The sequence below is a fragment of the Schistocerca cancellata genome, chromosome 2 (genome assembly GCF_023864275.1).
Source record: "Schistocerca cancellata isolate TAMUIC-IGC-003103 chromosome 2, iqSchCanc2.1, whole genome shotgun sequence".
Taxonomy (NCBI): domain Eukaryota; kingdom Metazoa; phylum Arthropoda; class Insecta; order Orthoptera; family Acrididae; genus Schistocerca; species Schistocerca cancellata.
In genome coordinates, this window is record NC_064627.1 from 1031446415 (window position 1) to 1031470493 (window position 24079).

The 24079-nt window shown below is 43.3% G+C and overlaps 1 protein-coding gene across 1 annotated transcript in view; it reads left to right on the forward strand.

The window, feature by feature from the left end:
• LOC126163004 (apyrase-like) overlaps positions 1-24079 on the forward strand; it is a 96752-nt gene that overhangs the window by 43113 nt on the left and 29560 nt on the right. Inside the window, exons 4-7 of the mRNA XM_049919863.1 lie at positions 6901-7098; positions 18217-18380; positions 18469-18571; positions 22049-22237. Of these exons, the coding sequence (XP_049775820.1) occupies positions 6901-7098; positions 18217-18380; positions 18469-18571; positions 22049-22237 (654 nt within the window). The remainder of the gene's footprint in view (positions 1-6900; positions 7099-18216; positions 18381-18468; positions 18572-22048; positions 22238-24079) is intronic.

The window sequence follows — 24079 nt, forward strand, 5'->3', positions numbered from 1 at the left end:
ACGTGTGAGAATTCTGCGATGGCAGAGTACAGCACCAACGAAGGTCACACGTTTGTTTTCGAACAGCCAAAGGTGCCATCACATAATGTAAGCTTTTAAGGCTAGTAGTGGCGTCACTTAAAACTTCGAGGCTAGTAGGCCATGGTCGACGCATAAAACTTTCTCTTCATGTTTCCTCTCCGACTACGGGAGACATCTTCAGTCGTAAAGTGGCGAACTGCGACCAGACCTCGAGGGAGCGCCGAGTACATGAGCAGCGTATGGGGCACCAAAGTCCGTCACATGACGTCGGCTACGAGATTATCTCTGGTAGTGCCAGCATTCTCGACTGAAAGTAATCGATTGTCACCCTTACGTTGCAATGTTGACATCCAAATTTTAGGGGGTGTTCAAAAAATCTCTGCGCAGTGCCGTATGATTGTTAGCCGCGCGTGCCGTATGCCGCAGAGAATACACCGAAACGAAACTCAGTGAAATACAAGTTATTAATTTATTGAATATTCATTTTTAGTTACAAATTTTCACATTAAATGTTGAAAGTGTCCCCCCTGTTGTTGAATACACAATTCAATTCATCTAATCATGTTTACAAACAAAAGCTGTAACATTTCTTCTGTAACAGAAGCAGTGAAAGCTGATATTGCAATTTTCAATTCATCGATGGATTTTGGACGGTTTTTATAGACTGTTGCTTTCACTGCACCCCAGAAGAAAAAGTCAGGTGGTGTTAGGTCAGGCGATCGTGGAGGCCAAAGTCCCTGTAACATTATGCGATCCACCAAAAACATCAGCAAGCAGTGACATTGAAACGAGATCTGTATGCGCAGTTGCACCATCGTGTTGAAAATAACCGATCAGTAGTTCACTTAACACAAGTTCTCCTATGAATGGGTACAGAATATCACTGCAGTATCGTTGTGCGTTTATTGTTTCGCTGAAAAATATGAGACCCACAATCCGACGTCTAGAAATTGCAATTCAAACTCCTATTTTTACAGAATGAAGTGGTTCCTCATGAATACACAGTGGATTTGCAGTACTCCACATACGAGAATTTTGCGAGTTCATGTACCCGGATAAATGAAACCGCGCCTCATCAGTGAAAAACGTTTCATTAAGAATATCCCTTCCATTTTGTTGAACGAAATTTTTGATCCATTGACAATAATGCAGTCTCTTGCCATGATCAGTATTTTTCAGTTCTTGCACGACTGTCACTTTGTATGGGAAAAATTCTAACTTTTTCCTTAGAGCTATGTGGGCCGGTCCGACACTAACATAGATTTCTTGGGCGAGTTTTCTTACTGACTTGTTCGGACTCATGGACATTTTATCGGAAATATTAGTAGTTTACCCTCAGACAAACCGCTAGGACGACCACTTCTCGGTGCATCTGTCACTGAGCCCGTACTTCGAAATTTGTTAATCAAATCTCGCACAGTACTGCGATGTGGGAGTGTTGTCTCTGGAAAAACTGAATTAAATGTTTGACGAATTGAAACTGTGTATTTACCTAAAACTTTGAACACTCGTTCGACTAAAAACACACGTTCTTCGATGGTTAGCATTTTAACAGTGACAAAAACAAAACAAACGAACAAAGGAACTAAACTTAAGCCCGCATCTCGTGGTCGTGCGGTAGCGTTCTCGCTTCCCACGCCCGGGTTCCCGGGTTCGATTCCCGGCGGGGTCAGGGATTTTCTCTGCCTCGTGATGGCTGGGTGTTGTGTGCTGTCCTTAGGTTAGTTAGGTTTAAGTAGTTCTAAGTTCTAGGGGACTGATGACCATAGATGTTAAGTCTCATAGTGCTCAGAGCCATTTGAACCATTTTTGAACTAAACTTAAAGGTTCTTGTCAACACCTAACGACACACACCAACGACACTACTGACGCTGGCTGAAGTAAACGAAACAGCGGAATGTTGGGAGAGTCCATTTGAAGGGAAGTAGCCCAGGCAGGCGAACAATCATACGGCACTGCGGAGAGACTTTTTGAACACCCCGTATCTACGAGGGCTATTTGGAAAGTAAGTTCCGATCGGTCGTGAAATGGAAACCACTGTGAAAATCAAAAATGTTTTATTTGAAACGGTGAGATACAACGTCCAGCTACTTCTCTACATAGTCACCATACGGTGCGTGGCGGAGGGTACCTCGTACCACAACTAGCATCTTCTCTCCCTGTTCCATTCCCAAACAGAACGAGGGAAAATGTCTGCCTATGTGCCCTAATCTCTCTTATCTTATCTTTGTGGTCTTTCCGCGAAATGTAAGTTGGTGGCAGTAAAATTATACTGCAGGCAGCCTCAAATGCTGGTTCTCTAAATTTCCTCAGTAGCGATTCACGAAAACAACGCCTCTTTTCCTCTAGACACCCACCCGAGTTCCTGAAGCATTTCCGTAACACTCGCGTGATGATCAAACCTACCAGTAACAAATCTAGCAGCCCGCCTCTGAATTGCTTCTGTGTCCTCCCTCAATACGACCTGATAGGGATCCCAAACGCTCGAGCAGTACTCAAGAATAGGTCGTATTAGTGTTTTATAAGCGGTCTCCTTTACAGACGAAAGACATCTTCCCAAAACTCTACAAATGAACCGAAGACGACTATCCACCCTCCCCACAACTGCCATTACATGCTTGTCCCACTTCATATCGCTCTGCAATTTAATCGACGTGACTGTATCAAGCGCTACACTACTAATGGAGTATTCAAACATTACAGGATTCTTTTTCCTATTCATCTGCATTAATTTACATTTATCTGTATTTAGAGTTAGCTGCCATTCTTTACACCAATCACAAATCCTGTCCAAGTCATCTTGTATTCTCCTACAGTCACTCAACGACGACACCTTCCCGTACACCACAGCATCATCAGCAAACAGCCGCACATTGCTATCCACCCTATCCAAAAGATCATTTATGTAGATAGAAAACAACAGCGGACCTACCACACTTCGATGGGGCACTCCAGATGATACCCTCACCTCCGATGAACAATCACCATCGAGAACAAAGTAATGGGTTCTATTACTTAAGAAGTCTTCGAGCCACTCACATACTTGGGAACGAATCCCATATGCTCGTACCTTAGTTAGGAGTCTGCAGTGGGGCACCGAGTCAAACGCTTCCCGGAAGTCAAGGAATATGGCATCCGTCTGATACCCTTCTACATCTACATCTACATCCATACTCCGTAAGCCACCTGACGGTGTGTGGCGGAGGGTACCTTGAGTACCTCTATCGGTTCTCCCTTCTATTCCAGTCTCGTATTGTTCGTGGAAAGAAGAATTGTCGGTATGCCTCTGTGTGGGCTCTAATCTCTCTGATTTTGTCCTCATGGTCTCTTCGCGAGATATACGTAGGAGGGAGCAATATACTGCTTGACTCTTCGGTGAAGGTATGCTCTCGAAACTTTGACAAAAGCCCGTACCGAGCTACTGAGCGTCTCTCCTGCAGAGTCTTCCACTGGAGTTTATCTATCATCTCCGTAACGCTTTCGCGATTACTAAATGATCCTGTAACGAAGCGCGCTGCTCTCCGTTGGATCTTCTCTATATCTTCTATCAACCCTATCTGGTACGGATCCCACACTGCTGAGCAGTATTCAAGCAGTGGGCGAACAAGCATACTGTAACCTACTTCCTTCCATGGTTCGCAAGATATCATGTGAAAAAAGGGCGAGTTGCGTTTCGCAGGAGCGATGCTTTCTAAAGCCGCGCTGATGCATGGACAGCAACTTCTCTGTCTCAAGGAATACATTTCTGATAACCAGGGACAGCTGACCGCACCTGTTTCAGCCTGTCGCAGTCGTTCTCCAGAAAACGAAGTTTCCTCTGTCCAAGTGGACAGGCTAGGGCCTAGAAGAGGTGTGCCGTTAACTAGGAAGTTTCCAGGAAGACCTCTTTTGGACGTAGCAGAATGCTTTCCTGCCTCTGTGGAACTCTCTCGTATACAGTGCCTCCAGCAGGGACTGCAATCAAATCACAGTCATTCGCTCGTACGTTCGCCACCGCATACGCATACGCATACGCCCGTACTTCGAAATTTGTTAATCAAATCTCGCACAGTACTGCGATGTGGGAGTGTTGTCTCTGGAAAAACTGAATTAAATGTTTGACGAATTGAAATTGTGTATTTACCGAAAACTTTGAACACTCGTTCGACTAAAAACACACGTTCTTCGATGGTTAGCATTTTAACAGTGACAAAAACAAAACAAACGGACAAAGGAACTAAATTTGAAGGTTCTTGTCAACACCTAACGACACACACCAACGATACTACTGACGCTGGCTGAAGTAAACGAAACAGCGGAATGTTGGGAGAGTCCATTTGAAGGGAAGTAGCCCAGGCAGGCGAACAATCATACGGCACTGCGGAGAGACTTTTTGAACACCCCGTATCTACGAGGGCTATTTGGAAAGTAAGTTCTGATCGGTCGTGAAATGGAAACCACTGTGAAAATCAAAAATGTTTTATTTGAAACGGTGAGATACAACGTCCAGCTACTTCTCTACATAGTCACCATACGGTGCGTGGCGGAGGGTACCTCGTACCACAACTAGCATCTTCTCTCCCTGTTCCATTCCCAAACAAAACGAGGGAAAATGACTGCCTATGTGCCCTAATCTCTCTTATCTTATCTTTGTGGTCTTTCCGCGAAATGTAAGTTGGTGGCAGTAAAATTATACTGCAGTTAGCCTCAAACGCTGGTTCTCTAAATTTCCTCAGTAGCGATTCACGAAAACATCGCCTCCTTTCCTCTAGACACCCACCCGAGTTCCTGAAGCATTTCCCTAACACTCGCGTGATGATCAAACCTACCAGTAACAAACCTAGCAGCCCGCCTCTGAATTGCTTCTATGTCCTCCCTCAATCCGACCTGATAGGGATCCCAAACGCTCGAGCAGTACTCAAGAATAGGTCTTATAAGTGTTTTATAAGCGGTCTCCTTTACAGACGAACGACATCTTCCCAAAACTCTACAAATGAACCGATGACGACTATCCACCCTCCCCACAACTGCCATTACATGCTTGTCCCACTTCATATCGCTCTGCAATTTAATCGATGTGACTGTATCAAGCGCTACACTACTAATGGAGTATTCAAACATTACAGGATTATTTTTCCTATTCATCTGCATTAATTTACATTTATCTGTATTTAGAGTTAGCTGCCATTCTTTACACCAATCACAAATCCTGTCCAAGTCATCTTGTATTCTCCTACAGTCACTCAACGACGACACCTTCCCGTACACCACAGCATCATCAGCAAACAGCCGCACATTGCTATCCACCCTATCCGAAAGATCATTTATGTAGATAGAAAACAACAGTGGACCTACCACACTTCCCTGGGGCACTCCAGATGATACCCTCACCTCCGATGAACAATCACCATCGAGGACAAAGTAATGGGTTCTATTACTTAAGAAGTCTTCGAGCCACTCACATACTTGGGAACGAATCCCATATGCTCGTACCTTAGTTAGGAGTCTGCATTGGGGCACCGAGTCAAACGCTTTCCGAAAGTCAAGGAATATGGTATCCGTCTGATACCCTTCATCCATGGTTCGCAAGATATCATGTGAAAAAAGGGCGAGTTGCGATTCGCAGGAGCGATGCTTTCTAAAGCCGCGCTGATGCATGGACAGCAACTTCTCTGTCTCAAGGAATACATTTCTGATAACCAGGGACAGCTGAACGCACCTGTTTCAGCCTGTCGCAGTCGTTCTCCAGAAAACGAAGTTTCCTCTGTGAGACCTGAGTTTCTCCTGGCGTATACAACTTTCAAATAACTTCCGGGAATTCAGCCAGGTAACACTTTCAGCGACCGCCGATATTTCGGCGGGAGAACACCCCGCCATTTTCATGGCAAACTGCAACGGACAGGCGGCGTACATGCAAATTTAATACCTCGGTTCTCGGACCGAAGCAGGAAAGATAACACACACACACACACACACACACACACACTGAACACTAGTGCCACCAAAGATGACCAAAGTCAGAGCTATCGATAGTGAGACTATGAATTCGCAGGAATTCGCAGGAATTCGCAGGTGAGGCAGCATTGACTCTGTTCCTCTGTTTTTTGACAAGGGAGAGAGCCGGATTCCAAACAGAGTTTAAACAGAAACCTCCATCCCTGTTAACGAGGTTGCTCGCTAATTTAATCTCAACTGCCTCCCTAATGACACTGTTGAGATTAAATTAGCGAGCAACCTCGTTAACAGGGATGGAGGTTTCTGTTTAAACTCTGTTTGGAATCCGCCTCTCTCCCTTGTCAAAAAACAGAGGAACAGAGTCAATGCTGCCTCACCTGCGAATTCATAGTCTCACTATCGATAGCTCTGACTTTGGTCATCTTTGGTGGCACTAGTGTTCAGTGTGTGTGTGTGTGTGTGTGTGTGTTATCTTTCCTGCTTCGGTCCGAGAACCGAGGTATTAAATTTGCATGTACGCCGCCTGTCCGTTGCAGTTTGCCTTGAAAATGGCGGGGTGTTCTCCCGCCGAAATATCGGCGGTCGCTGGAAGTGTTACCTGGCTGAATTCCCGGAAGTTATTTGAAAGAAGTTTCCTCTGTCCAAGTGGACAGGCTAGGGCCTAGAAGAGGTGTGCCGTTAACTAGGAAGTTTCCAGGAAGACCTCTTGTGGACGTAGCAGAATGCTTTCCTGCCTCTGTGGAGCTCTCTCGTATACAGTGCCTGCAGCAGGGACTGCAAACAAATCACACTCATTCGCTCGTACGTTCGCCACCGCATACGCATGTTTTTGCTGTGGGAGCGCGCAATTACTGTATGCTGTGTTCTGTGTATTGGGAGGTTTATCGAAATCACTTTCTCGTTAGTGTTGTTTCCAGCTGGCTAAGCGGAGCTCCATGTTCGCAGGCAAGCCGCCGGCAGGGGACGTGGCAGAGGGCCCCTACCCGACGATCGTGACGCAGGACGACGGCCACAGAGTGGCGGTGGTGCAGGCGGGCTCCTTCGGCAAGTACTTGGGACACTTGGTGGCCACGTTCGATGCGAACGGCGAGCTGCTCAGCGCGACGGGCAACCCGGAGCTGCTGGACGAGCACGTGCCGCAAGGTAGCAGCTGTATCATTGTAACCTCCCCCTCACTTATCGACCTTAATGACAGTGAAAAATTAAACCGCGTGTACCTAATGGAAATTTGGGAAAAGCAATCGTCACCGAAGTTAATCTGTCGGTAAAGAGGGAGGAAAGGGTTACATCTAAATGAAAGGAAAAATGCTAATGAAACTGGTGGAAATTAATTTTGGAAAAGGGGTAAAGTTAATAAAGAAAGTAAATGTGCGGCCGTTACGTTAACAACCAACTAGCGGTAATTAGATATTTGAGATTTGGGGGAAATTACGGTCGCCAGTCCTAAGGACAATTACTATAGTAACTGAAAAAAAAGGTTATTACACATATAATTAGCACTAGAAGCGTGGCAACTGAAGGTTGACCCGTGCAGTGTGAAAACTGAAAGTTTGTCAGAAGTAATAAATTTCGCTACACTCTGACTTAATTTAGCAAAAGAATTAATAAAACAGGAAAATCGAAAGTTAATTTAGTGACTGAAGTTAATAGTGAGCTTTCTTTCTGAAGCACATCCAAATTCAGTAAAATACAGTTAGTCTTGGACTACCTCAACAATCATTTCTAAAGCTACTTGAATCTACGCAATTTAGGAAGAAGAGATTTAACTTTGAACTTGAATTAAACGATTCTGAACAATTAACAATAGTAAAATTTAGTACGTACCAAGCTGAGCTGCAGTCACAGGTAAGCCAAAATACGGTAACAAAACTCGCACTCTTAATTTGTGCTTGTGTAATCTAAATATTGTAGCCAGCTATGAATACCTTAACTGAACTTTGAAATTAAAGCAATGAAATCGAATGATGCTGCTTTAATGCTGGCGTTTGGATTTCAACGACACTCGGGTTCATTCCGGAAAAGGAAGGGACCCTGCTTGGTAATGCAATTGGGACAATGAGCAACAAAGGTTCATGCTACGTTGCTGTAATTTTGTGATTTGAACAGTTTTAAAAGCTGAGGTGTGCCATACAGTTCTAAAACTTTACGTGCTTCCAGTCTTCCTTGTTGCTTGATTGAAGGTTTGAAGCCGTCGATCGAGGATGTGGCGACAGTCACTCATTGTCGGCCGTCGCTGTTGCAGAAGCTGGATGTTGGCGCGCCTTCTTCTCGACACGGTCACCAGACGAAACGGGCTCTTGATGTGCGCCAGATAATGCTTCCCGTCCGCGACACCATGTCAGAAACTATCATCGCAAGTCGAGCGCAATTACATTCTGCCAAACCCCGAAAGCGCGGCAACTCGCGGGAGCTTCACACAACACACCTGCTCCACTCGCTACTCCAGCCAGACTCTCCCTGCTCTGCCCGTGCTCCACGCGGCAGAGTTAACACTACCAAAGATCCTACACACTTTGATTCTTCACACGACCTATCGATGTAATCGTTCGATAGCAGTTTTCCCTAGGCAAGACCCAGCGTAAAAATACAAATAATATTTACGAAACAAACCAATTATACATCGACATAAATGCATAAATATATATTACAAATAGTAAAACAATTACAATATACGAAGACACAGAAATGTTATATATTCAGGCAACAAAAATAAGGAAAACAAATTTATAGTACAATAGACGGAAATAGGAGGATATGCATTTCCGGCGTTACATCATCTGTCACATTGGTCTTGGGTATCTATCTGTACCGATGTTTGGAAATGTTTCATGGACTTCATTATTACCCTGTATTTATCGATTATTGAAAATGTCTAAACAGTCGAAACCAGTTCAGCCATTAAAGAATTTACGCGAACTTTTGACTGAAATAAACTTTGTTATTGGGGTACGAGTAAGGCAAAAACCACTTGACAATGAAAAATCTTCCTGGCAGGCAGTGTTCGTATTCTCGAAGATGTTTACAAAGAATGAAGTGGGCCTCTTTCATCGTCTCTTTTCAGTGAATGGTACAGGAACCAACTGACCGAGGATATGAATCCCATTATTCGGCTATGGCAACCATCAACACGATATGGGTTCAAATGGCTCTGAGCACTATGGGACTTAACAGCTATGGTCATCAGTCCCCTAGAACTCAGAACTACTTAAACCTAACTAACCTAAGGACAGCACACAACACCCAGTCATCACGAGGCAGAGAAAATCCCTTACCCCGCCGGGAATCGAACCCGGGAACTCGGGCGCGGGAAGCGAGAACGCTACCGCACGACCACGAGCTGCGGACGCAACACGATATGCCACTCGTTGTTGTGGTCTTCAGTTGGCTGACTACTGTGATGTTGCTCTTCATACTAGTCTATCCTTTGCAAAGTGCTCCATTTCTGCATAATTTCTGAAACTTGTAGCCATTGCAACCAGGTTGTTGTAGTCAGATCTTGGTTCCAATTTTTTCAGCCACCATCACGTTCCTTCCCCCCTCCCCCTCCCAAAATGTCACCCTACTCTCCATTACAAAATTAACTATTCCTTCATGTCCTACGAATACATCACTTCTTTTAATCAGTTTGTGCCATACAGCTGTTTTCTTCCAAATTCGCTTCAGTAACTCTTCATTATCAGATCTACCAATCTACAAACTTGTTCTTACGCACCGCATTTCAAGAAGCTTTTATTCTCTCTTTGTCTGAGCAATTTGTCGTCCACCTTTCACTTTCGTGCAAGGCTAGGCTCCACACAAATATACGTGCAGAAAAGATACACAAATTAATATCCCATGTTAACAAATTCCTCTTTTAGACAAGCTTTCCTTGTTATCACCAATCGGCATTTTACGAAGGCAGTTGAATAAGTAATGCAACACATTTTTTTTCTGAAACAGGGGTTGTTTTATTCAGCATTGAAGTACACCAGGTTATTCCCCAATCTTTTAGCTACACAACACTATTTTTCAACGTAATCTCCATTCAATGCTACGGCCTTACGCCACCTTGAAATGAGGGCCTGTATGCCTGCACGGTACCATTCCACTGGTCGATGTCGGAGCCAACGTCGTACTGCATCAATAACTTCTTCATCATCCGCGTAGTGCCTACCACGGATTGCGTCCTTCATTGGGCCAAACATATGGAAATCCAACGGTGCGAGATCGGGGCTGTAGGGTGCATGAAGAAGAACAGTCCACTGAAGTTTTGTGAGCTCCTCTCGGGTGCGAAGACTTGTGTGAGGTCTTGCGTTGTCATGAAGAAGGAGAAGTTCGTTCAGATTTTTGTGCCTACGAACACTCTGAAGTCGTTTCTTCAATTTCTGAAGAGTAGCACAATACACTTCAGAGTTGATCGTTTGACCATGGGGAAGGACATCGAACAGAATAACCCCTTCAGCGTCCCAGAAGACTGTAACCATGACTTTACCGGCTGAGGGTATGGCTTTAAACTTTTTCTTGGTAGGGGAGTGGGTGTGGCGCCACTCCATTGATTGCCGTTTTGTTTCAGGTTCGAAGTGATGAACCCATGTTTCATCGCCTGTAACAATCTTTGACAAGAAATTGTCACCCTCAGCCACATGACGAACAAGCAATTCCGCACAGATGGTTCTCCTTTGCTCTTTATGGTGTTCGGTTAGACAACGAGGGACCCAGCGGGAACAAACCTTTGAATATCCCAACTGGTGAACAATTGTGACAGCACTACCAACAGAGATGTCAAGTTGAGCACTGAGTTGTTTGATGGTGATCTGTCGATCATCTCGAACGAGTGTGTTCGCACGCTCCGCCATTGCAGGAGTCACAGCTGTGCACGGCCGGCCCGCACGCGGGAGATCAGACAGTCTTGCTTGACCTTGCGGCGATGATGACACACGCTTTGCCCAACGACTCGCCGTGCTTTTGTCCGCTGCCAGATCACCGTAGACATTCTGCAAGCGCCTATGAATATCTGAGATGCCCTGGTTTTCCGCCAAAAGAAACTCGATCACTGCCCGTTGTTTGCAACGCACATCCGTTACAGACGCCATTTTAACAGCTCCGTACAGCGCTGCCACCTGTCGGAAGTCAATGAAACTATACGAGACGAAGCGGGAATGTTTGAAAATATTCCACAAGAAATTTCCGGTTTTTTCAACCAAAATTGGCCGAGAAAAAAAATGTGTTGCATACTTATTGAACTGCCCTCGTATATCCGTTCTACTTCGGCAAATAGCAAAACGACATCGGCTACTACTATTTCTTTCAGCATTACCTTATCCGGCTACGTTCCATTACCCTTCTCTTACTTTTGTTGATGTTCCTAACACCCTTTTAAGACACCAACTATGATGTTCCATTCCCGAATAGTAGAATACACGCTAGGGGTCGCGCGCAGGCAGGCTGTGACCTGTGACGTCACCATGAACGCTCTAGCTACACCGCGCTGCGTTAAAAGTTTACAGACACGCAGTGCATACGTGTTTAACTCATATGCAGGTATGAATGTAATCGGGGTTTTCCATCTTTTAGTGTATTATTATTATTAAGCCTTCGATTAGAATATTTTTTCTATGGTCTGTGAAATGCTAGTGAAAATCCTCCGAAGAACGTCAACCTCTTTCAGAGGGACTGCTTTTTGTCCTGAAGAAAGAGGCTCACACAGGCTTAGTTCACCACACAGCCTTAGACCACGTAGACTTACAGTACGGAGGAACCCCCTATAACGTAATTTTGAGCTCTTTAACTGTATTAGCAGGTTTTCTTTTTCTATTCTGGAAAGTTACGTTACAACTTTTTTACATTCTTTTCAGTTTTGTCTTTGTTCACTCTCAGTTCACTTACTACCTTTGCATCTTTTCCCTTGTTGATAGTTTTCATTCTGATGAAAGTGCATGTCCTTACGAAATTCATCACGGCAAAGTCCTGACAAAAGATAACACTTTACAAACGAGGCAATGTAAAGCCGCAGCCTTTGCAGTATCTTCAGATGACCAGTTAGTACACTGTCTTTTCATAACTACTTGTTATTAGCAGTCGGAAAAAGAGCTGCGATACACTTTTTGTGGACATTCTCATGGACTGTGCGGCTAGTCCCGGCGGAGGTTCGAGTCCTCCCTGTGGCATGGGTGTGTGTGCTTGTCCTTAGGATAATTTAGGTTAAGTAGTGTGTAAGCTTAGGGACTGATGACCTTAGCAGTTAAGTCCCATAAGATTTCACACACATTTGAACATTTTTGAACACTTTTGTGGACATTCTTTTTTTATTAACACAGCATTACAGCGCGAGAAACAATCTCGTAAGTCTGCGTCCTTTTATTTGAGGTCTTTTATTTCTGTTTCCATAATTTCTAATCGTTAGCGTAAACTCGCATTGCCCCATTCACAGCAGTGTTTGTTTACATGGTTAACATTTTGTCTAGTAGTAATTTCTTCATTAGTTGGTAATATATTTACCTGTAAAGTATCTTTTACGTCTTTTGGTAGCTTAGTTTTTGAGCCTGAGTATTTTTCTCATTATTAGGCTCATTAATAGTCTCTAAATCAGCAATGTGTGTGTGTGTGTGTGTGTGTGTGAGGGGGGGAGGGGAGCTGGTAGATTAAAGAGATGAAACAGCATCACTCTTAAACTTGCGTTTCGATGGAATATTCAACCAGATCACATTTCAATTCGCTTTCATAATGTGAATCAGTGAAATGTATTGAGCAGACACATTCATTTTCAACACAAAACAGAACTGCACATTTACAAGCATTTATCCATTTTAGTTACATGTCACAGCTCTTAGGAAATATATGAAACTTATTTCGCAACTCACATATTTGTCTGCAGTGGTTAGTACAACTGGGGATCGCTCAGCAAACCATAATTTTTCACTTAAAAAAACTTATACGAAAAATAGCACAATATACTGATAATTGCAAGGTAATTCTGTACTCAATCGCCAGTCAGCAATACTAAATTCATACCGCTGTGAACAATCTTGCTTTCATTCGTAAACGCGGTACAACACATTACATTATGGCAAGTTGCGAGCTACTGAGCGCTGCGCTGGTTGGGTTCACTCTGACGTCAGTGGCGCGGCTTGCTACTGCGCATACACCTCGCAGGTAGGGGATCCCTACCGTGTATTGTATTATCCGTAGTTCAACTGCTCCTCCAGGTGCTTTGCCATGTCTGACAGAATTACAATGTCAACAGAAAACTTCAAAGTTTTTATTTCTTCTGTCTGAACTTTAATTCTCTTTCCAAGTTTGTCTTTGATCCCCTTTACTGCTTGCTAAATGTAAAACTCAGAAACATCAGGGATAGGCTACAGTACTAGATCATTTGCTTGTCAACTACTGCTTCCGTTTCATATCCTCCCATAGTTGGAACTGTAGCCAGGTTCCTGATCATTTTGTAGATAACGTTTCGCCCCCTGTATTTTGCCCTTGCTATTTTCAGAAGTCAGCCAGGATAGTTTGGAGAACACTACAAGGGTATTAAGTTGCTTGTGTGGCCGACCAGGTCTGTACCGTTGAGAATGTGATAAATTCGTTCCTTGTGTCCCACTGTGACCAATGTGTGTGAGCTGTGGGTCAGAGAGCTGGTTGGCTTTCATACGCTTATCGTGCCTCGTGGAGTTTATGCCATGGCTTATCGTCACTGTCACCAAGGTGAAAGGAGGTCCTAAACGCTGCTCCGTAGCTATCTCTAATTCCCTTGGTTGTACACAATTTGTCCACAAGAAATGTGGCTAATTTTATATCCGCGTAATTACGAATGCCATCTGTGAACTAGGCCGGCCGGTGTGGCCGTGCGGTTAAAGGCGCTTCAGTCTGGAACCGCGTGACCGCTACGGTCGCAGGTTCGAATCCTGCCTCGGGCATGGATGTGTGTGATGTCCTTAGGTTAGTTAGGTTTAATTAGTTCTAAGTTCTAGGCGACTGATGACCTCAGAAGTTAAGTCGCATAGTGCTCAGAGCCATTTGAACCATTTGTGAACTAGCGTGGTATTTCGACTACCTTTCGCTTTAAATTTAGCAGCGCTGGCATCACAGACTGCTCGGAACAACCGAAGCTATAACAGTACGTTTTAAACTTCGGTCGTCAAAGGAGCAATGGAGCAATCTGCGAATGTTAAGGTACAAACTGTTTATAGCACTAAAGCAGTGAGACGTAAAAACGTTTTTTAAATGGCATGGAAAGTTTCATGAAGGTAGAGAGAGTTTTTACGGTAATCTACATCCAGGAGCATCATCAACAGTTCGATTCGAAGAAAATGTTAAAAGGTGGCTGAAATTCTTTGAAATGATCATCGTGCGTCTACTAGGTTAATTGAGGAACTCAATGGAATTCTTAAAACAACTGTGCAACGCATTCTAACTGAAAATGTGGCTAAAAACAAGATTCGTTGTCGAATTGTACCCCATTCACTCACTGACGATCGAAAAGATTGCAGAACGGACCACTGGGAAACCAGACTTCATGTCGTGCATTGCAACGGGTGATTAAGCATGGCGTTTTCAACACGAGCCACTTACAGAGCGCCAAATCTCGGAATGGAAAGGTACAGAAGCTTCGAGATGGAAAAAAGAGCGCACTCGTAAAAGCTGTGTTCCAAGACACTGCTCACCGTTTTCTTTTATTCAGAAGAAATTACCCACTAAAGAATTCTCTCCATAAGGTCAAATGGTGAAAGCACAGTACTGCATGGGTGTTTTGGTTCAAATGGCTCTGAGCACTATGGGACTTAACATCTATGGTCCTCAGTCCCCTAGAACTTAGAATTACTTAAACCTAACTAACCTAAGGATATCACACACATCCATGCCTGAGGCAAGATTCGAACCGCGACCGCAGCAGTCACGCGGTTCCAGACTGAATCGCCTTGAACCGCACGGCCACACCGGCCGACTATGGGTGTTTTAAATTGTTCACGTGCGACGACTGTCGGGGTTCTACCTGAAACCCGGAACCAAAGAGTATGTTGACTATTGCACGACAGTGCATCGGCGCATTGTTTATGGGCGAAGGTTGTTCCGGTTCTACCCGAATACTGGAACTAGGAACCGGGTGATTGTCGCACGACAAAGCGCCGGCGCACAAAAGCAAGATCGTACGCGATTTCTTAGCTCAAGAATGCATTATGGTGCTTGAACACACTACTTATTTCTCAGATTTCTTCGTGTCACTTCTGGTTATTTCTAAATCTGAAAATGGCAATGAAAGGAGAGCGTACCGACACGATTCCAGGCTACGACCATACTGCTGCAGAAAGTTTCAAAGGTTATCAGAATTGTTTCGAACAATTTTTCCAACATTTCTAACTGTGTATTGACTCACAAGGATCTCAGTTTGAATAAAGAGTAATGTGAACTGAAAATAAACGACGTCTTCTGGTTTATTTCACATTAGTCACCTTTCCTGTGGACCGGAGTGTGTGTATACTCTCGGATATGCCTCGTACATAGGAAAAGACCAATAGTGTCACTTCTGGCGTGATAGCGTGTTTAAGTGAGTAGCCTTTACTTGTGCATGTTCAAATTGGCAAATACACTACTGGCCATTACAATCGCTACACCAAGAAGAAATGCAGATGGTAAACGGGTATTCATTGGACAAAATATCATACTAGAACTGACATGTGATTACATTTTCACGCAATTTGGGTGCATAGATCCTGAGAAATCAGTACCCAGAACAACCACCTCTGGCCGTAATAACGGCCTTGATACTCCTGGGCATTGAGTCAAACAGAGCTTGGATGGCGTGTACAGGTACAGATGCCCATGCAGCTTCAACACGATACCACAGTTCATCAAGAGTAGTGACTAGCGTATTGTGACGAGCCAGTTGCTCGGCCACCATTGACCAGACGTTTTCAGTTGGTGAGAGATCTGGAGAATGTGCTGGCCAGGGCAGCAGTCGAACATTATCTATATCCAGAAGGCCCGTACAGGACCTGCAACAAGTGGTCGTGCATTATCCTGCTGAAATGTAGGGTTTCGCAGGGATCGAATGAAGGGTAGAGCCACGGGTCGTAACATATCTGAAATGTAACGTCCACTGTTGAAAGTGCCGTCATTGCGAACAAGAGGTGACTGAGACGTATAACCAGTGGTACCCCATTACCATCACGCCAGGTGATACGCCAGTATGGCGATGACGAATACACACTGTGCGTTGACCGCGATGGCGCCAAACACGGATGCGACCATCATGATGCTGTAAACAGAACCTGGAGGCATCCGAAAAAATTGACGTTTTGCCATTCGTGCACCCAGGTTCGTCGTTGAGTAGACCATCGCAGGCGCTCCTGTCTGTGATGCAGAGTCAAGGGTAACCGCAGCCATGCTCTCCGAGCTGATAGTCCATGCTGCTGCAAACGTCGTCGAACTGTTCGTGCAGATGGTTGTTGTCTTGCAAACGTCCCCATGTGTTGACTCAAGGATCGAGACGTGGCTGCACGATCCGTTACAGCCATGCGGATAAGATGCCTGTCATCTCGACTGCTAGTGATACGAGGCCGTTGGGATCCAGCATGGCGTTCCGTATTACCCTCCTGACCCCACCGATTCCATATTCTGCTAACAGTCATCGGATCTCGACCAAAGCGAGCAGCAATGTCTCGATACGAAAAAGCGCAATCGCGATAGGCTACAATCCGACCTTTATCAAAGTCGGAAACGTGATGGTACGCATTTCTACTCCTTACACGAGGCATCACAACAACGTTTCACCAGGCAACGCCGGTCAACTGCTGTTTGTGTATGAGAAATCGGTTGGAAACTTTCCTCATGTCAACACGTTGTAGGTGTCGCCACCCCGCGCCAACCTTGTGTGAATGCTCTGAAAAGCCAATCATTTGCATATCACAGCACCTTCTTCCTGTCGGTTAAATTTCGCGTTTGTAGCACGTCATCTTCGTGGTGTAGCAATTTTAATGGCCAGTAGAGTATATGTTAATTCCTAAGGGACCAAACTGCTGAGATCATCGGTCCTTACATTACTTAACCTAACTTAAATTAATTTATGTTAAGAACAACACAAACACGCATGCCTGAGGGACGACTCAAACCTGTGGCGGTAGCGGCCGCGGACATGCCGTCTCAAACCACGCGGCCACTCCGCGCGGCTATGTGCGCGTGTTATCGTAAATACAAACTGGGGAATGTGAATTGACAACCTAAATGTGCTACTGAGCTCAGACGTACATCACTTACATGAAACTGAAAAGAATCCTTTGTGTGTGCAATGTGATCTTATTCTTAAGCAAATGAATAAGAAAACCAATAATTTCACGCTGAGAAACTGCATTAAAAAAGACAAGCCAAACTGTAATGTCGATCTGTATAAGAATGTAATCTGGAACAAACGGAAATTTCTACTCTTACATATGACCCTGGTAAAGTAAAAAAAACTGAAAGAACCTACTTTGTGCAAAGGAAACGAAACAATCACATATTGTGAATCTCACCTGCAAAATGAAGTACTGGCAGAGCAGCAACAGGAGAAAGACTTCGCAACACCTAAAAAAAATACTGCTAAAAATTAACTACAGCTGGTCCAGGGAAATTGGGTTCATAATCTTGACACAGAATGTCAGTGGAACACGTGACTCAACCTTTAAGTTCTGTAATTTAAGTTAGGAAGGAACTTGTGAAAGAAAACAATTATAGACTCTAATATGAAAATTCATTTAATCTAATAACTTCCATGGTACAATAAATTAACTCAGAAGATCAGTGAACAGAATAATTATCAAAAAAATCGACTGTGACGAGGATAAAGTGAACCAACAATACAAGTCTACAGTAATAAAAATGGACTTTTTACCTCATCGAATAATACCTAGTCCTTCATTTCAAAACCCTTTTATGTTCGTATGCTGTCCAACCATCGTCCTGAGTCATCATTCCTCCTCGTAATAAATCTGCAAGTCACGTAGTTCCAAAAGTGCATCCGCGCATTACACTGTACACTCAAACGAATCCCGCCTGCTGCACACCGCAGATTTCCACTGCTGACTGTCAAAGATTTACTACTCCACAGTGCTGCCACCGTAGACACAGATACTGTTGCCTAAGAACTGTTTCTCTGCCCACAATTCTTCAAATATATCTTTTCCTTCACAAATATTGAAACATTCATTAGCATCATCAAAAAATAGCCATCTATACATGTGTTGCCACTGCTTAGATGTAATCTGTGTTGGTGCTCCAAAGCAGAATTATTACGTTGGTGGTATCTTCCAGACGAAACCATCCTGGAGGAACTGGTTCCGTGGAGGAACGTGGTGGAAGAGACTGGTTCGCGAGTCTTGGGCCGCACGAACGTGCTGCTCAACGCGTCCAACTTCGTGTGTCGGGGTTACGAGTGCAACATCGGCAACTTCCTTACGGACGCCATGGTGGACGAGGTAAGTGAACACGCAGAGAGCAGGCGGTTGTGACTCAATGTACTAGGGCTAGAGACACTGTCTGACTATTGCATTCTTCGTGTTGCAGCACGTGGTGATCGGACAACAGGGCAGATGGACACGCGCTGCGGTCGCTCTTATGAACGGAGGCAACATCAGGACGTCCATCGACGAACTCAGGAACGGTGGAGGTCAGTCTCATGCTACGTGTGATCATACAAGAACCTCTCTCTACATTATGCCCCTTCAATTGTAAGGGCTCGTGGGCAGCAGTCTGAAAAGCTTGCAAGGTCGTTGCAGGTGAGGTTGTGCTGACAAATAACTATTATGACAAGAATTCGGTCGTTTCTGATCTGTCTATCATCGAAGTTAGCCGATGAGGTCATCGTGGCCGTAAATTCAAGCACTTCCACGCGCTATAATGCGGTAATGCACAGATATCTGTGTGTCTGTGAATTACCACCTGTTAAAATGCTCTTCAGCAATTAAAATGTGCCTTTTCGGGAAGTGGCTGATTTACGCCAGGTGAGGAAACAAAACGAAGAAAACAACACTATCTCTGGCAGGCTCCTTGAATTTGCGCCTACGACGACCTGCTTCGCTGACTTCAGTACTAAATAACTCGGAAACAGTGAACGTATCGAATTCTTTTCTTAACTATTACTTCCCAGCACAGCCTCCCCTGCAACACCCTTACGAGCTTTTCAGACTCCTCAATATACAGAGTAAGTAAAATAATTCGGGCCCAGAAAATATTTACACAAGAGACTGAAAAATGCTGAAAATATTTTCCTAAACACCTTACTGAAACGTAAAGAGTCTATATGTAAATACGAAACGGGTGTATGTTCAGGTCCGAAAGTGTCAGATGAACCATTCATGGCCGGCCGGAGTGGCCGAGCGATTCTAGGCGCTACAGTCTGGAACCGCGCGACCGCTACGGTCGCAGGTTCGAATCCTGCCTCGGGCATGGATGTGTGTGATGTCCTTAGGTTAGTTAGGTTTAAGTAGTTCTAAGTTCTAGGGGACTGATGACCTCAGAAGTTAAGTCCCATAGTGCTCAGAGCCATTTGAACCGTTTGAACCATTGATAAACCAAGGTGTTCGATAAGGGTGCAGTCTATCACAAATTTTGTTTAAATATTGACGACCCAGTTGTGAAATGGGAGGATCAAATACAGTTAGGAATTAAAATAGGATCTGGCGTAGCCTTAAATTCTCTGTTATATGCTGATGACTAGACAATTATACAGGAAACAGAAGATAATTTAGAAAGAGCATTATATAGATTGAGCGAAAACGCAGTATACTTCAACTTAACTGTATCTGAAAATAAGACAAAGATGATGGCTTTCGAAAGGAAGAATCCAGTCAGGTCGAAAACAATAATAAATGAGAAAATTATAGAAGAAGTAATCCACTTAAATTATCGAGCACGTGATATTAGTTTTAACTATGGCAAAGACGTTGAGAAGATGGTTAATGAATATCAAGACATCTGCGGAATAACTGGAAGAGCGTTGGGAAGAAAAACAAGAAAGGTAACAAACGAAATTAAAAAAGTAATGTCTGTACCTACCTTGTATATGATTCTGAATCATGGACAGTAATAAAAAAAGAAAAATCACATGTGAAGGCAGCAGAGATGTAGTTCATGAAATATGCAATGAGCTCCAATAAAATGGATAAAATAAGGAATGAAACAATAAGACCAGATTTAAAAATAATTTTAGTTTACGACGAGATACATGAGAATAGAATGAAATGGAAAGATCTTGTTTTTTGACAGAATGACACAAGATATAGTTGTTGTTCTTGTGGTCTTCGGTGCGAAGACAGGTTGATGCAGCTCTCCATGCTACTCTATCCCGTGCGAACCTCTTCATCTCCCAATAACTACTGCAACCTACCGAATCTGCTTACTGTATTCATTTCTTGGTCTTCCTCAACGCTTCCCTCCAATACGAAATTGGTGATCCCTTGGTGTCTCAGAATGTGTCCTACTAACTGATCCCTTCTTTTGGCCGAGTTATGCTATAGATTTCTTGTTTCCCCAATTCTGTTCAGTACCTCCTCATTAGTTACGTGATCGACCCATCTAATCTTCAACTTCTGTAGCGCCACATTCCGAAAGCTTGTATTCTCTTCTTGTGGAAGCTCTTTATCGTCCATGCCTCACTTCCATACATAGTTACACTCCAGACGATTATTTTTAGAAAAGACTTCCTTACACTTAAATCTATATTCGATGTTACCAAATTTCTCTTCTTGAGAAATGATTTTTTTGCCATTTCCAGTCTACACTTTATATCCTCTCTGCTTCACCCATTATCAGTTATTTTTGTGCCGATGCTTTGGATTAAAAGCAATTGTGGAATCTCTGGTAGTGAAAATGTGCATGCCCTCGTTGAGGGAGCATTTGGAATCGATAAAATTCCAGCATCTTACTTTCTTTACAGCGTTTAGATACATTCCAGGATAAAGGGTTCAAAAAAATGGCTCGGAGCACTATCGGACTCAACATCGTAGGTCATAAGTCCCCTGGAACTTAGAATTACTTAAACCGAACTAACCTAAGGACACCACACACACCCATGCTCGAGGCAGGATTCGAACCTGCGACCGCAGCAGTCCCGCGGTTCCGGACTGCAGCGCCAGAACCGCTAGACCACCAGGATAAAGGGAAATCGAGTGTTAAAAACTGGTAAAGGCAGACACTACACAAGCATTGTACCCATTCTTCCCAGATGTTCTGTTACGAGGACAAGAAGTGCAGCCGATGATTCATAGAACTAGTTGCCCTGTTACGACATGCATCCGTCAGCATCTTACCGCCTCCGTTGGAGCTTATTCCAGCTGCGATCGTAGCTTTTTCTCTTGCGTCGTCAGAACACTATGGACCTGTTTCTGAATGGTGTCAAATTGACTTATGCCCTCTCCACAGGTGCCAAGACTACTTGCACGTCGCATTCCGATACGTCATTTCGATGTACCAGGTGATTATAATGGAAGTGCAACTACTCACGGAGGTCCAGCGGAGGTTGTAATTATCATACGGCAGCGGAACTTGGTAGATACGCTAATACGTTAATGCAAAACCGATTTACGATGGAAAAATTTGGTTCCAATTTTAGCCACTAGGTGCAGACCTAGCGCTGTACAGCATCTCGTCGACGTCTCCGGTGCTCATATTGAGAGCAAACTGTGTAACCGACGGTTAATAATTACAACAAATCCTTACACATGGAAACATTTCTATATGTCTTTCTTGCACTCACAGCACCAGATTTGCACCTGGTGACCAACACAGGAACTCATTTTTTTTTCCAGCGTACATCAGTTCTGCTTTAACGCATTAGAATATGTAACAATTTTCGCCTCCATACGATAACTACTGCCCACACTGGACCTCTGTGAGTAGTTGCACTTCAGTTATAACCACCTAGTATTTGATGTATACGAGTTTTTAATACGAAGAAATACGTATGTGCATGTTTACACCTTGAGAATGAATACGTTTTAATTTCACAACAATATGTATTTATGAATTTGTGTGTGTGTGGTGGCTGAACTGAGGGTAGATTAAAATGAATATAAAAATTAAAAACATTGCATCATGTGGCGAGCTGTAGCAAGTTAGTACGAACTGCCGTTGTTCTTACTTCCAGACGTGACGTATAGCGACCTGCTGACCGCATGTCCGTTCAGAGACGGCATAGACACGGTCACCATTCTGGGCTCCACCCTTCTGGAAGTGCTGGAGGCGTCTGTGGAGAAGAGCCAGATCTACACTGTAGAACACGGCGGAGTTAACTTGACCGTCCACTACGCTGGAGGAAATTTCTTACAACAGTCAGGCAAGTATTTCTGGTATCCGTAAAGCTTGTAAAGATGCACGGCGTGTAGGGTGTTTCACGGCCTCACCGAAGAACAATCGACTTTGATCTAAAATCCACGGTCGATAGATTACGTCATAGGGAACAATTCTTGTTAGAGATAAAATGTTCGCTGAGGGTTTCTGATGACGCTAAGTGTCCTTTAGTATTTGCAAGCACCGGGACGACAAGATTTCACCAAAATAGCAGGTACTAACTAGGGATGTTGCATTCTACCTTCCTCAGTAAACTGATAGTGATTTTCAACAAGAAAACCTTAAGAATGAGTGTTTCTAAGTGGAGTAAGATGTTCCAGAACTGAGTAAGTTTAGTTTGCTGAGCACACCCCCTTCCATACAGAGTGGATGACTGGGCTGTAGGTATCACACGGGGAATAAGCACATTGCACACTATGCCACCTGTCAGGGGAAGAGCCAATACACAATGACGTCTAGGAAAAACTTCCGTACGTTCTGAGAATCGGTACCATGCTATATTCTAATTAAATGTCTTTTTATCAACTAGGCTTACGTAACTTCTTCTTCCTTCTTACTTCTTGTTTTTGCAGTACTTTATCTTCTCCCCATGTCGTCTTTTCGTTCCATCTGTCAATATTGTTCTCGATTTATTATTTCTTCTACCTTGAAAACATTCTAAATTTAGTATTGTGTTCTTAAAATGGTTGATTTCTGTTATTTCACAATCTTTGATGTTGTGTCTTTCTAGTTTTTTTCTTATTCCATTGTCGATTTATTTTCCCAGAAATACAGGAATATCTGTTTCGTTACCCTATTTTTCATTCATTTGGTAGAAGTGCCCAAAAAAAGATTAATCACCGCTTTACATTACTTCCAATATTTTCTCTATAGTTTGGTAAATATTCTCTTTGCTTCTAATTTTCCAACTAGCTGTAGCTTGTATTGCACTCTTATTTCTCTAGTAATTCACATTAAGGATTCCTCTGTTCCGACCGGCTTATAGTTCGTTAAGCGTTCACATGCATGTAAATATTCTGGTCTTACCACTGTGGTATAGTGTTTTAGTTTTTTTTCTAGATATGTATTTATTGTAGAGTTTTCTTTGCCAAGCTATATGTTCTTTCCATTTTATAAACTCTTACATCTACAGCAAATTTTTCTGTTCCATTCTCCTGTATAGGTTACCCAAGATATTTAAATTTACTAATTCGATCTATTTAACCTATTTGTGGTTCTTTGTATTTTGGTGCATTTCTTTGTATTTGTCATGAATATTGTTTTTTCAGCTGAAACTTTGAGACCAGTTCTATTTCCTACTTTCCCAGAAGATTTATTATAGTAACTGCTTCTGTCAGGTTTTCTTAAAGTGTAGCAAAATCGTCGTAAAAAAAAAACGAGGAAATTTATCTTAATTACAGGTGTTCTCCTTCCGAGAATTACTGATATAGTTTTGTGTTTGGTTTTATAAATTCAAATTCCAGAACTACAAATTTTTCCTAAGCAGTAAAGGTGCTAAGCCTTTCCTTGTCTAAAACCAATTTTTATTTATAGTGGATAAAATACTTTTCCCACGAATGTAACTTTAGATATCGCATTTGTTACAGTTTCACGATTATATTTACCAATCTTGCATTAATATAAAATTCTCTGATAATAATTTTATGTGTTTTGTCGCTGTCTAACGTATCATATACTTTCTTGAAATCATTGAATAACACTATTATAGGTTTTCTGATTAACATTCTGTGGCGAATTATTGATTTTAAGTTAAAAACCTGTTCTGTTCAGGATTGTCCATTTCGGAAAACACCTCGGTATTCTCCCAGTCGTTTGTGTATAGTTTCTT